General features: G+C 34.5%; 1 protein-coding gene and 1 long non-coding RNA gene across 6 annotated transcripts; one reads left to right on the top strand and one right to left on the bottom strand.

Moving 5' to 3' along the window:
• Positions 1 to 1,401: 1,401 nt before the first annotated feature.
• On the bottom strand, positions 1,402 to 3,865 carry LOC103833939. Of its 5 annotated transcripts, none has more exons than XR_004451206.1 (7): positions 2,823 to 3,865; positions 2,513 to 2,730; positions 2,279 to 2,430; positions 2,122 to 2,201; positions 1,984 to 2,033; positions 1,728 to 1,875; positions 1,402 to 1,644 (listed from the first exon to the last, which is right to left on the bottom strand). It is a non-coding gene; the product is annotated as an uncharacterized LOC103833939 (long non-coding RNA). The 5 variants fall into 5 exon arrangements; XR_004451205.1 differs by having other exon boundaries at positions 2,279 to 2,424; XR_001955517.2 differs by having other exon boundaries at positions 2,279 to 2,730; positions 2,819 to 3,865.
• A 326-nt stretch (positions 3,866 to 4,191) lies between these two features.
• LOC108869384 lies at positions 4,192 to 10,462 on the top strand. The gene is made up of 8 exons (XM_033279512.1): positions 4,192 to 7,815; positions 8,148 to 8,421; positions 8,562 to 8,870; positions 9,133 to 9,214; positions 9,286 to 9,397; positions 9,473 to 9,630; positions 9,699 to 9,819; positions 9,914 to 10,462. Exons 1-8 carry the CDS (start codon positions 7,522 to 7,524, stop codon positions 10,241 to 10,243), a joined length of 1,680 nt encoding a protein of 559 aa, XP_033135403.1. The 5' UTR covers positions 4,192 to 7,521; the 3' UTR covers positions 10,244 to 10,462.
• The last annotated feature ends 3,337 nt before the right edge of the window (positions 10,463 to 13,799 follow it).

Raw genomic sequence — 13,799 nt, 5'->3', positions numbered from 1 at the left:
TCCTGTATTTGTTTTCTTAATTTTCATTTGAAACTTTAAATTATGTTTCTGGAGTTTTTTTTTGCTAAAAATGTTTCTGGAGTTATGACTAATTATCTTGCACTATGATTTTTTTAAGAGATATCAAGTAATATGGATCTCTAATCTTTCATAATTTGGGATTAATGATCGTTATCAGAATTATTTTTATTTTCGTTATTCAATGTGCAATAATGAAAGTATTTGTTTTTCATCTTATATAGTTAACCACTCGAATGTGAAACTATGATAAAAAAAAATTCATTAAACTTTTCTTTTTTTACATACTTTTCAATTGTGTCTTAGGGCTACAATATCTTTTTTTTTTTAATTTCTCAGTTTTGGAGGTTCATAGTTTTCAGTTGTTTTTCCTAAGTATTTAATTATCTTTGGTTTTTAGTTTTTTTTTTTCGTTTTTTCGTTTATGTGTTTCCTCTAGGCTTTTTATATGTTTAGCTATATTTTTGTTTTGTTTTGTTTTTGTTTTAGCCCTTGTCTTTGTAGTTTGTTTATTATTGTGATATAATTATTAGTAGGTTTTTATTTTTAAAAATATTCCTCTCCTACTACGTACCATGTACATCCTTATATTGATTCTAGTATGCTTTTTGATTTGAGGTAATTTTCAGTTATATCTATTATATTAAAACATAAGACTATATTAAATTTATATTTGTAGAACACATTACTAACGGAATATACTATTGAGATATTAGTTCAAATTTAATATTCTATTAAGAGAATTTCTCTAAAATAGTTGTTTTTAAGTTTTTATCACAAAATAGGTCTCAATGAAGAAAATGATCAAAATAAGTTTTATTAAATGGTAAAACACACATTTTTACCCTAGGATTAATTAATGTAGATTTAGAGTTAGAGTTAAATGGTGGAGTTTTGGGGATAAGTTTCAAATTTAAAATAATGAAAAATAAATATTAAAATTTTCAAAATAAAAAAAGCTATTTTGGTCATTTTTTTAGACTATTTTTGTGACAAAAACTTAAGTAGAATTATGTGAGAGGATTGTCTTTCTATTAAGACTATTTTATATTGAAGAATTAGCTTATGTTTCTTATAAAATAATGTCATTATGTGAGAAGAACACTGTATTTCTCGATTTCTATTCTGGAAAATATAGTAATTCATGCCAAAAAAGTATTTCAGAGAAATGTGTATATAAAACGTGACGGATGTATAAATAATATTTTAGTTGGTTTCAAATTATATTTGTTTTTTTTTTACTTAATTCAATTGTTCTCTATAACATTACATGTGGTAGAGGGGAGGAAATCATGATGATGCAAACGCAAAGAGCTCCGATCCTATGTTTCTTGGGAGAAACATGTTAAAGAGTAACAAAACCTTTGAGCTTACTTTTGTGCGAACCCAAAAATATTTTCATATATAAAACAATACTTGTATCTTCCTAAAACTGGTAAGCTTAATTTTCATAAACCAGATGATATTTGTAATTTGGCATCAGAGTGTATGATAGACCTTATAAGCTCAATTATGTAATCATAAGAAATGAATACATATCGCTTTAAAAGTTAAAACTTTAAAAAAATAAAAAAATCATCGTGAACCCTTAGAATCATCCTTATTGTTTTGACCCTTCATTAATCTCTGCAAAGAAGGAATCACACGAAAATGATAAGATAACCAAATGGATTCCATGATGGTTTAAACAGTAAAGGAAAATAACCGACCTGGTTAGGAAGTCAGTCTCTATCTGAGATAGTCTAACTCGCATATCAGGAGCCGTTGGAGCAGCTCCAGGCCTAATTGTAGGCTACAACTTGTAGCGAAAGCTTCACTACAGACACCTAACTAATTCCTTTAGAAAAGCCTCTCAGGCTGTTTCACAAAGATGCATGTCACACAGTACGTTAATCTCAAGCCTGTTTCGTCCTAATATGTGAACTAATGAAATCAAATAAAATGTATCAGCAGCTTGTAACATACCGTACGTGTTTCCAATAAAAGTTGGTGGTTCAAGATAAAATTGATAAGGGCTGCAAAAGAATAATAATTAGAGTGAGATATGAGTCTTAACATTGTTTTTATAGTTCAACTATTACTATATAAATATCTAGAGCACACCTTTAACTTTGCAAGCCAAGCAATGGGATCAATGATGGTATATGTTATAACTACGCTGTTGCAAACACGTGCGACTTGATCTTCAAACAGAAACAATAATATAAATGGGAACCATAATTCTGTAAATAAATCGATATGAACATGGTAACTAAACTACCTTGCTAAGGGATGAACTCTTCTGATATACCATGTCCAAAGTCTTCTCTACAACAGATAATACGGCCCTTTTATAGGAACATGATTCTTCCTTATAACAGATACTCTTAGAGATTCCCTTCGTAACCTCACCACAACATAAATAACCTGACGCTGCAAAATTCTCATTAGTATAAAGACTTTTCAATAACTCAAACCAGATTTTACCCAGAAAATGGATATAAAGAGAAGTAACTTGAATTCATCTATGTTAATCTGAAGCATAGTTTCCTCAAGTTCTTTAATATAATTTGCCGGTGTCCAGTAGAATTCATCTTTGCTAACATTGAGCTTCCACCAAACTCATTAAACTCAACATGTGCATGTGTCAAAGAACATAAATTCTCTTTAAAAAATCAACTGAATGTTGCCCGGCATCATCCTACAGAGTTAAACAGACAGTGACAGAGCTATCTGCATAAGAAGTGGTTGTTATTCATGTGTTGTATGATGGGAGCGTTTCAAACGTGTGGAAAAAAGAAGACAAAAAAAATTCACTTACGAACCTAGTACGAACCGGAAGGCAATACGCTGGTGGATGATGATCTTTTGGTATGGGAGAACAACATAGGTCACAGGACGCACTGGAAAGCAGTAGTTCTGATTCGGCTGAGATGGCTTTAAAATACAGGACGACTGGAGACTTTCCGGTGGATCTCATTGTCATAGTTTCAGCTTTCCTGCGACTTTTTTGGTTCGTCGGCGGTCTCCCACCCCTCTTTCTCTTTCGGATCTCGTTCTACGTTGTCGGAACAGTTTCGTTTTGGCGTTATTTGGAGGCACTCCTCCTTTTTCTCCGAGATCCGGGTAGGTCTCTGTAGTGGCGGGCCTCAATGTTAGCTCGACGGTCCTGTGGTTCGTCGGATCTTCTGGCTGACACGCTCTGTTTTGAGGATGAGGGAGTAGAAGCCGGTACCACAAGTTGATCATCGGGATCTAGAGCTATTGTGAAGAGAGACCGCCGACAACGGGACCATCAAAGGGGATGGCAGTTCTTCTGGTTGCTCTCCTTTCAGGCGTGGTCTCTTCTCTCCAACGGAACGACGAAGGGGGTAGTGCGCGGATTTCTCAGACCTGTGTGACGATGGCGATACGGACGATCTCGAAGCGGTTAGGGTTTGGAGTCGGGTCTTCAGATCCCGGCGTTTTGCGGCTGCGGGGCTCCTCCGAAGGTGATCAAGCATGATGGTGAACTGTCGACGGATCTTGCGCTGGTTGTGGACCCCCCAGCGTGAAGTGGCGGCCCACCGGAATGCCGACTGCTGGTGTTCAATTCGGGGTCGGAACTCAGTTTCTCGAGCTTTCTTTTGCTCATACCATTATCCTCTCTGCTATTAGATTGTTTGTTTGTGACTGAGGTTGAAGCCTTGTAAGCTAGAGCCGACGTTTCTCTGGTATACCGGACGATTGTACTGTTTCAGATCCCCGTTTTAGGGTTAAAATTAATGAAAAAAAAAAGAAAAAAAAGGGAGTTGAAAAGAATCCATAGAGATGAGAGTGGAGAATATATTGATTGATAGGATATGGATCGCCCTAATATCCTATGGAAGTGCCGATCAGTTCTGAAACAGTACAATCAATATGGGCCAAAACGAAATAAGATGACTCCACAGAAAGAATCCAATTTTTTTTCATTTTCTAATAAGCTGAGGTGACGTGGCAAAAAGCTTGTTTTTCATTGGTTGATTTTTTATGATGACGTGGACATGCTGTATGGAGCTCATATAACCCTTTTAATATAGTATAGATTGTATAAATTTTATAATTTCAAATTTCCCGCATTTTATTTTAAACTCTATAAACTTTATGGTTTCAAATTTTCCCAAGTTTTATTTAAACTCAAGTCATATGGTTTCAAAATTCTCGCGTTTCTAGTTAACATTTATAACTTCAAAATTCCTGCGTTTTAACCAAAAACAAGTAAAATAAGACAATGATATGTGACATATAAATTGTTCATCTGAACATCTCTTTGCATAAAATTTTGAAAGAATTTGCAATAGGCTTTTGATCTTTCTTTTTTTTTTTTTCTAGAAAAGAGTCTACATGATGAAAAGGCATTTGATACACCTTCATTTGCTTTATTCCGTCTGGCTCCGTAACCCCAACATTTTGTATTTAAAAATTACAAACTTTATCAATTTCATTATATACAGAGCCATAAGCATAAATATACACATAAACCCAATCAAGAGTACATGAGGGTACACATAGTTAGAGAACGTCAATTTGAAAGTTTTAACCAGGTAGTTTCCTTCTTTGACCAATTACAGATTCATGGATGCTACCATTGTAACGGTAAGCAGTCTTAAAACCATCACCACCATAAGTTTCATCGTCATGATCACCAAAATCCACATGCTCTCCATGTCTCTCTCGTTTCTTTGGGTTTAGATGTCATGTGTATTCCAATGGTCCAATGGAAGTTATATAGGTCAAATGGTGTACACTGTTTATGGCAATCTATTTGTTTGTATATTTCTCGCATTTGACTAGCTACAATTCTTGTTTATAGAAACTGAATTATGAGTGATTAATTGATTGAAGCTACAACATATGCAATTTGAAGGTACTTCTTGGATAATTTCATATACAAACAAAATAAAAATAATCTTTTATAAGAGTAATTGTAAGAAATATTAATAAAGGATAGTTACATATGGATTAAGATAATTCGTGTAATATTACGCAAATCCTGTTTTGTTAATATTTATATTGACTCAATAAAAAAAACAGAATATATTGACCAACATTTCTCTTTATTGAATCAATATAGATATTACCAAAACAACAAAATCGGAATTGACGTAATATTATGAATTATTTACTGAATCCATATGTAATTACCCTTTATTAATTTTCATTACAGTTATACTTATAAAAGATTATTTTTAGTTTGTTTATATATGAAATTACCCGATCAATAACTTAAATTACCCATGTTATTGCTTCGTTCAATTAATCATTCATACTTCAATTTCTATAAACATATGAATTATAGAGAGTCAAATGTGAGAAATACACAAACAAATGGGTTGCCAAAAACGGTGTACACAATTTCACCTATATAACTTCCATTAGAATACACATGACTTCTAAGCCCAAAGAAATGAGAGAGCCATGGAGAGAATGTGAAGTTTGGTGATCATGACGATACAATTATGGTGGTGATGGTTTTAAAACTGCTTACCATTACAATGGTAGCATCCGTGAATCTGTAATTGGTCAAAGAAGGCAACTATCTACTTAAAACGTTGGTTGGTCTATGTGTATATTTATGTTTAGTGTCTTAAATTTATGTACAGCAGTAACAGTCCATCATTCATTGGGGGAACCATATAAACATTATCAATTTCCCTATATATAAAGCCATAAACATAAATATACACAAAGACCCAAGAAAGAGTAGATGTTCTCACACATAGTCAACGTCAATTTGAAGATTTTAAGTGGATAGTTAACGTTGCCTTTTTTGACCAGATCCAGATACATGGATGCTAGCATTGTAAAGGTAAGCAGTCTTAGAACCATCATGACCAACATAACTATCTTCGTCATGATCGCCAAACTCCACATGCGCTCCATGTCTCTTTTGTTTGAGCTTAGAAGTCATGTATATTTAAATGGAAGTTATATAGGTGAAATTGTGAATACTTATGTAAACTGTTTATGGCAACCCATTTGTTTGTTCATCTCTCACATTTGACTTTATATAATTTATATATTTATGGAAACTAATTATCAATACTATTAAAACAGGAACATGACCAATTGATGGAAGTTATGTCCAACTTAAAATATAACTGCATCTATATTTTTGCCCCACGTGCCTCCTCTGTATCTTTTATCTTATCTTTTATGTGTAATTAAGTGGTTTGGCTAAACCAAAGTTTCTATCAATTTCAAATCTATTAAGGACATTTAATAAAAAATCGGTTGATACAACAAATTCCAATATTTCAATGACTCATTTCTCATACACATAATAGTCGACGTTTTGTAAAAACAAAAAATAGTCGATGTTTTTTGGGTAAAATAAACAGTCTATTTGAGCATGCAAAAATAAATAAATGACTGATGTATGCTCGACTAATATATACAACAACTAAAGCTAAGTAATCATATTTTTCATGCTGGATGCACAATATAATTTGACAGCAGGTACCTAATTGCTGTATATAATTAGTCGGTTTCTTTATAAGATTTTCTTTTAAATTTCTATTATTTTATAACATAGATTTTGATTACAAAAAAAAACACAATTATGATTATAAAAAAAACTACCAATATAAAAATTAAAATAAAACATATACCCACCCTTTCAAAGGGCGGGTCAGAATCTAGTATGTGATTAATTGAATGAAGCTACAAGGTTATGTTTCTATGTATATATGGAAACTAATTATGTGTGATTAATTGTGAATTACGTTGGTCACTTTTGAACGAAGTTGTAAATATATTTCTGGGGTAGTTTCATATTCAAACAATAAAAATAATCAAACAAGTATTAAAAGGGCGATATACTGATCAGAAACGTTGTCCACGTCGGACAGTTTAATCAACCAATCAGTAGTTCTTTTTTTGACACGTCATATCGGATATGTGATGTTGGGCTACGATTTTTTGTTGAAGCGAAAGAACGTTAATGTGTTGGCCCATCAAGCCCACCTCTATTGCTATGGCTTCTTCTTCACGCCGTCGAGATCTGAGATGCGAGAGCTCGACGTTTCCCTTTCTCTTTTCTCCAGATCCCGTTTAGTTAGATCGAATCGTGAGACCTTTTGTTTTCCTCTCTTCGTTTCCGTTTCGCGATCTGATCCACGATCAATCAATACGTCCCCCAAATCCTTTGTATATTTAATCTGATTTATAGATTCTCTAATCCTTTTGCGTTCTGATCTCATTTACAAAACTCTTAATCCGAGATTTATTTCGATCAAACTTGGATATCGCGATGAGTTCGACCGGAAAATTTACGTTGTCCGGAGATGCGAGTTCGAAGAAACACAGTGAGCCTTCCGGCCTCTCGGTTGGCGATCCCCATTCGAAGAAATCCAAAGGCGATGCGTCTGCCTCTTCTCCCGGTCTGAGCAAGCCCATCGACACGACATGTGACTCTCCCGGCGTCTCCACCGGCGTATCTAACTCGAAGAAACCTGATGGTAAGTGAGCCTGTGTCTTTCGTTATATTATTACAAAAAACTGATGATTTGTGTTTTCTCTGACGATGAAAACGATCGTATTTATTCTGCAGGTCCGACAGTTGAAAGGGCAAAGACAAGTGTATCCTCCGGCGTTAGAGGCAAGTCCGCTGTTTCTTCTGACGTCAGGGGTAAAGCCATTGTCTCCGCCAACGTTGTGGAAGTGATGTTCTTCAAAGATGTGAAATTCGGTCCTCATGAAGGCGAGGTTAGGTTTCGGTTGATCCACTTTTGGGAAGCTCGGAATGTTCTGAAGAAAATTCTTCTCGGACTCGAGATGCTTCTCATTGACGAAGAGGTATAAATCGAGTTTTTTTTTATGTTATAAGTTAACAAATTGTTTAGACTACATGCTAATATATCATTTTAGATTCAAACTTATATGTCTATGCCTACTCTATATTGATGCATTTAATTTATAATCGAATGTTTGTGCTTGATAGTTTAACCACATAAGCTAATTCTTTTACTGTCTCGCATTTTGTAATCATTAGCTCTACCTTTTACGATCGATATTTGTTAGAATTTTCTGAGTTTATATCGACTGATGGGTATCTTTAATATATTTGTCATCTTTCTAAAGATTTCCTGTCCTGCTTTTCTAATATAACTCTTCAATGTTGTTAATAGGGAACTGTTATCCAGGGCTTCATCCCATCTGCAAGGATCGATACTTATTTGCCACACATGAAAGCGGGTGGCATTTACAGACTCAACAATTTTTTTGGGTCTAAGAATAAGACTCTGTACCGAGTAGCTGAGCCGAGTGTCACTCTCACCTTCTCATCGACATCTGCTCTGTCTGTTCTGGATAACAGTCCAGTGTGTTTCCCTGATGACCGTTTCCGGTTCTATGGATATGAAGAATTCGAGGCTGCCTGTGACTTGAAAGGAGATCTCTATGGTAATTTCTCACCATCATTCTACACCATCACCATTTGTATAGGATGACCTTTAGTTTTGTTTTGGGTTGTCCATTCTTATATGTGTGATTGCTGCGAATATAGTATATAAAGTCTTGATTTTGATTGGTGTCTTTTGCAGACTATGTAGGCCACATCAAACTTGTGAATGGTGAGGTTCCCCATGAGAGTCTCGTGCTGGATGAATCCGAGATAGCTTCAACCGCCGCGTTTTGCTTCATGTTCAAACACATGAGTAAGCTAATATATATCTTCTTCCATTTTCATATATTGTTTCTCTTAGCACGCGTGTCTGGATGTTGTAGTGGCCCCGTGATGAAGCTATACCTATGGGACAAAGCTGCTTTGGACTTCTGTGAAAAATTAAAAGCAACTGGAGGAACTGCAAAAGTTATTTTAGTGACCACGCTGAACCCGAAACGTTTTGGAGGTTTGTATATAACTTTTGTTTATTGTTTAAGAAGATACATTGGATGGTTAGTGATTCTTATCTGGTTAGTTTAGCTTTGATGGATATAGCTGTAATCGATAGGATTTGTAGTTTAACGGTTTGATCATTTGTTAAGTCTGTGAAGAATTAGTTGTGAGTAACTTAATATGGCATGGGTATCTTAAATTATAGATGAGCGTAGCCTCTTCATCTCATTTAGCCAAGAATTTTGATCTGTATTACATCGTTGGAACTGGTATAGGTGCCCTAACTCTATCTTCCATGACTTCATCACGGGTATTTATGGACAGTGAGGTCCAAGCAACCCGAGAGTATCTCAATTGGTAAGCATACTGTATATACATATCCTTCCTTATTTTTCATTATAGTGCTAATTCTTTGACACTATCTTCAGGTTGATCTCAAACTCGGATGTCGCGAACAGAGTTGATGCAGACGTTGTCACTAAAACTGAAACTGTGACCATAGGCGAACTCTTTTCCTATATGAAGCAAGCAGCTGCCAAGGTAGTTTATTACTATTTGATCAGATTTTAACTATGATAGACTTTGTTTCTCATTTAATTTTCAAACATTTTGCAGGTTGCTTGGTTTGAGTATACAGCGACAGTTGCTGATGTTGTGCACGGTTCAAGCTGGTATTACATAGGATGCGGTGTGTGCCACACTAAGGCAACCAAAGGGCCTACCACCCTTATGTGTAAGAAGTGTGGGAAAAGCACTATTGTCGGTGTTCCACAGTAAGTGAACCAAATTCGCCTATACTCATCCTTTCTCTGTATTCATTATAAATATGCTCATGACACAGGTTTCTAGCCAATATTTCTGTGTACGATGAGAGTGACCAGGCTTTTTTTGTTCTCCTTGGTGATGCTGGTCAAGAGTTGACTGGAAAGAAGGCAGCTGAATTGGTTGAGAGCTATTTCGAGGTAATCACAGACCTGATCAACTTTGTCTTTTTGAAACTGAATTCTTACAAGTTATTTATAAATGTGTAGTGACAATTGATTAAATGTATGTTAGGCCAATGAGAGTGTAGGAGATGATCACATGGTTCCAGTTCCTCAAGCGCTGTCTGATACCATAGGACAGACTCGCAAGTTCATTGTGAAGGTATCAAGTCACAATTTGGATGGCAAGACCCAGACTTTGACTGTGACAAAGGTGCTCCAGTCGGAAGCTCCAGAAGTTGAAGGCGAGTTGGAGGAAGATGTGATTGTCACAGCCGCCCAGAAAACTTTGGATGATGGAGGTGCTGAAGATGATCCTTCCATGGACTCTAATGTTGAGAAGGTCAAAAGAGCTGCTGAAAATGATGAAGCAGAGAATCCTAAGCGAGCCAAATGTGGCTAGGATGTGGCTATAATAATTTAAATGGTAGTACTTATGGTTTCTAGACGTTTATGCTTTCTTCCTTTTCAATTTTAAACTTCCTCTTTGCAACAATTGAATGTCTTTTTTAAAAACTCTTTTTGGTTGAACTCATGTTATTGCTTTTTTCTATGTTTGATTCTGCTCTGATTATTTGTTGCGATACTCATATACAAAGCATAAAATGTTTGACATATACTATAGTTGAACATGCATCAAAATGATTTTGGTTAACTTATGTATCATCGCTTGGATGATACTGATGCGTTTTCCACAGGCTGCTATGTGGTTGACAGCAATGCAAAAGGTTCAATGTTCTTTTATTTCATTCAAAAGAAACACGTAATGTAAATAATATAATGAATTTTTGTATGTTTATAACACATTCTTATAAAGAAATACGTTATGTAAATAATATAATGATAATACATTTTGCCCAGCTTCTTTCTACTCTTATCAATTAGAAGTTATAATAAATGTAAACATCCAATCATAATATACTTATGCTAAACAGAGAATTATTATATTCTCACACTATTCCAATACTAAACACAACATATTAAACCCATCCCAGATTTATATTAAAAAAATGTTAAATATATGGTAAACATTTGCTTAGGAAATATTAAGTAACTATAATAGACACAGTTAAATTCTATTAAATGTATATTATATGTAGCAGGTAATATATATAAAATTAGTAAATCTATTACAAAAAAAATTAAAACATTATTCCCATACTTTATAATCAAATATTATTTTATTTGGGGAATATAATTATAGATTGAACTATAATATATTTGGTTTAAACTACTCTTTATTTGCTTAATTGGTTTAGTACAACAAAATCCTACTATCACCACACTTTTCGAGAGGACCTAGTCATCTTAATAGTTATTTATTTATTTATTTTGAACAATAAAAATAATATTTTAAGGGTAACAGTAATATACAGTTTCATTCATGTATTTTAATAGAGTTTAAATCTAAACACAATTCATTGTTATTCGAATAATGATTATAAATTATATTTTAAAATCTAGTGTTATTCAATGAATGATGTAAATCCATTTAAAAAAAAAATCTAGTGTTATTCAACTTATATGGATTATTTAAAATTTTGTATTTTGGATTGATTTTAAATTATTTTTTATGAAGTCTCATGAATAAATAATTGAACTCCAAATCCAATGCATTCTGCATAAATTTTAGAATCCCATCAACTTAAACTATAAAATTTTAAGATTTGATAGATTACAAAACATTAATAATTTATTTTAAATCACTAATTAAATACCCCCTAACAAAGAGTAGTTACATATAGATTCAGTAAATAATTCAAAAAAACAAAAATTAATAAAGAGAAGTTACATTTTGTAGATAATTAGGATTGTTTAACCACAAAATCTTTATTAAACTATATCGTAAAAGGATAATACAAGAAATTAATCAACCAAACAGGGGGAATATGAAAAAAAACAGTATAACTACTTTGTTGCAGAGCTTGTTTAGAAAGAGCATCAGCAGCTTGATTCTTTTCCCTATTCACATAATCCAACGAACTTTCTGGTAGAAGCTCCATCCAATAACGAATATCACACAAAATATTCCCCAAATCCACATGATCCTTCACTTGGTTTATAATCGTACATAACTCCTGATTATCACTTTCAAACCATACCCTTCTCCAACCCCTAATCCACATTTGCTACTAAAAGAAATGCTAAAGCTTCCTCTTCTAGCGATGTCTGCATCTTTTGTACTTGAACACATCCCGCTCCCAAGAATCTTCCTTTATCATCCCTTAAAATCCACCCAATATCAGCTTGAGAGTTTCCAGAACTAGAGCTGTAATCAAAATTACACTTGACCCAATCTCTTGGTGGAGGATCCCATTTATAAGATTTTACAGGATGTCTTCTTGGTAGTAAAGTAGTATGAATATCATTTCTATGCCATTCCATATTAGCATCAATAGCACGATGAACATCTTCAATAGGATGTACATTCCTCTTGTCGAAAAGATACTCATTTCTTGACTTCCATATTACCCAAAGAATCCAAAACACAAACAATATGTTACTCTCATACTCTGACAAAGACTCCAAAAACCCAAATAATGTCGTTAAATTATCTTCCAAATTTGACGAAAACATAGGAAGGGAGAATACCCGAGCATCTCCACACAGCCGTTGAATGAGGACACACAAACAAGACATGATTAATTGTCTCATCCTCCGGACAACATCTGTGACAAGTAGGATCAATGTTAATTCCCCTCGTACATAACTTTGAATAAGTAGGAAGAGCCCCTGAAACAACCCTCCATAAGAAATGTTTGATCTTTGGAAGAATATTAAGTCTCCAAATGTTACGCTTAATATCCAAAAAAATCTTCAGGTCTAATGATTTCATCGCCGTCATGGTATAAATGAGTAGCTGCCCAATAGCCTGAATTGACTGTATACCTCATATCCTTCGTGAATGGCTAAATCAACTTATATTCAGTAGCAAATCTAGATAGATTTATCTTTAGAGCCTAAGCAACTTTCAATGGCTGCAGCAATTGTTCCAGTTTCAACACATTCCAAGAACAAGTGTCTTTATCAATAAACTCTTCCACCCTCATGTTTTGATTATAAGAAACATGTATTACTTTACAAGGAGGGATCATCAGTAACCAATGATCAAGCCACACATTGGTATTTCTTCCATCACCAATCATTTTACAGAGACCCTGTTGAAATAGATCTTTTCCTACTTGAATAGACTTATAGCCATAAGAGGCATGCTTAAGATTCGAAGACTATAAAAAAGTCGACGAATGATGGTATCTTCCTTTGTATAATGTACTAATAAGAGAGTTTGGATTTTTCCAGATCCGCCATGCTTTTTTTCAAGCAACGCTATATTAAAACTGTACAAATCTTGGAAATCCACACCTCCCTCCTTTTTCAGTAGACATAACCTATTCCAAGAAACCCATGAGATTTTCCTTCTTTCATCTCCTTTACCCCACCAAATTTCTGATAAGATTGCATTGATTTCATCACACGTAGTTTTTGGAAGAAGAAAGCAACTCATTGGATACACCGGCTTAGCTTGAAGAACAGATTTTATTAACACCTCCTTACCAGCCTGAGATAGGAACTGATTATGTCAATGAGAGGTTACATAATTGATATTCTGAAGAATCCCTGCATAGGGACCTCCATGTCAACAGGGTCTGGATTACCAGCTTCTTCTTCAGCATCATCTCCAATATGAGGATCACCACCCCCATTATCATTCTCCATCTGGTCTCCTACAACAGGCAGACACTCACCAGAATCATGTGTAATCATACCACATTGATCACAAAATTTCCTTAAATGCTCGTACCTAAACTTCAGCAACATATTGATTCCACGAGAGAACTGAAAGTTCCTCTGGAACTTAAGGGAATTTTTCAACATTCCAGTTGAGACGCACATGCACAAACTCAACTGCCGCATTCACGTCTGGATTAAAATCCACTGACATGACCTTTCCCATCCTA

Source organism: Brassica rapa, chromosome A09 (assembly GCF_000309985.2).
Source record: "Brassica rapa cultivar Chiifu-401-42 chromosome A09, CAAS_Brap_v3.01, whole genome shotgun sequence".
NCBI classification, from domain to species: domain Eukaryota; kingdom Viridiplantae; phylum Streptophyta; class Magnoliopsida; order Brassicales; family Brassicaceae; genus Brassica; species Brassica rapa.
The sequence above is the reverse complement of the archived record's forward strand: the minus strand, read 5'-3'. Positions and strand labels throughout refer to the sequence as shown.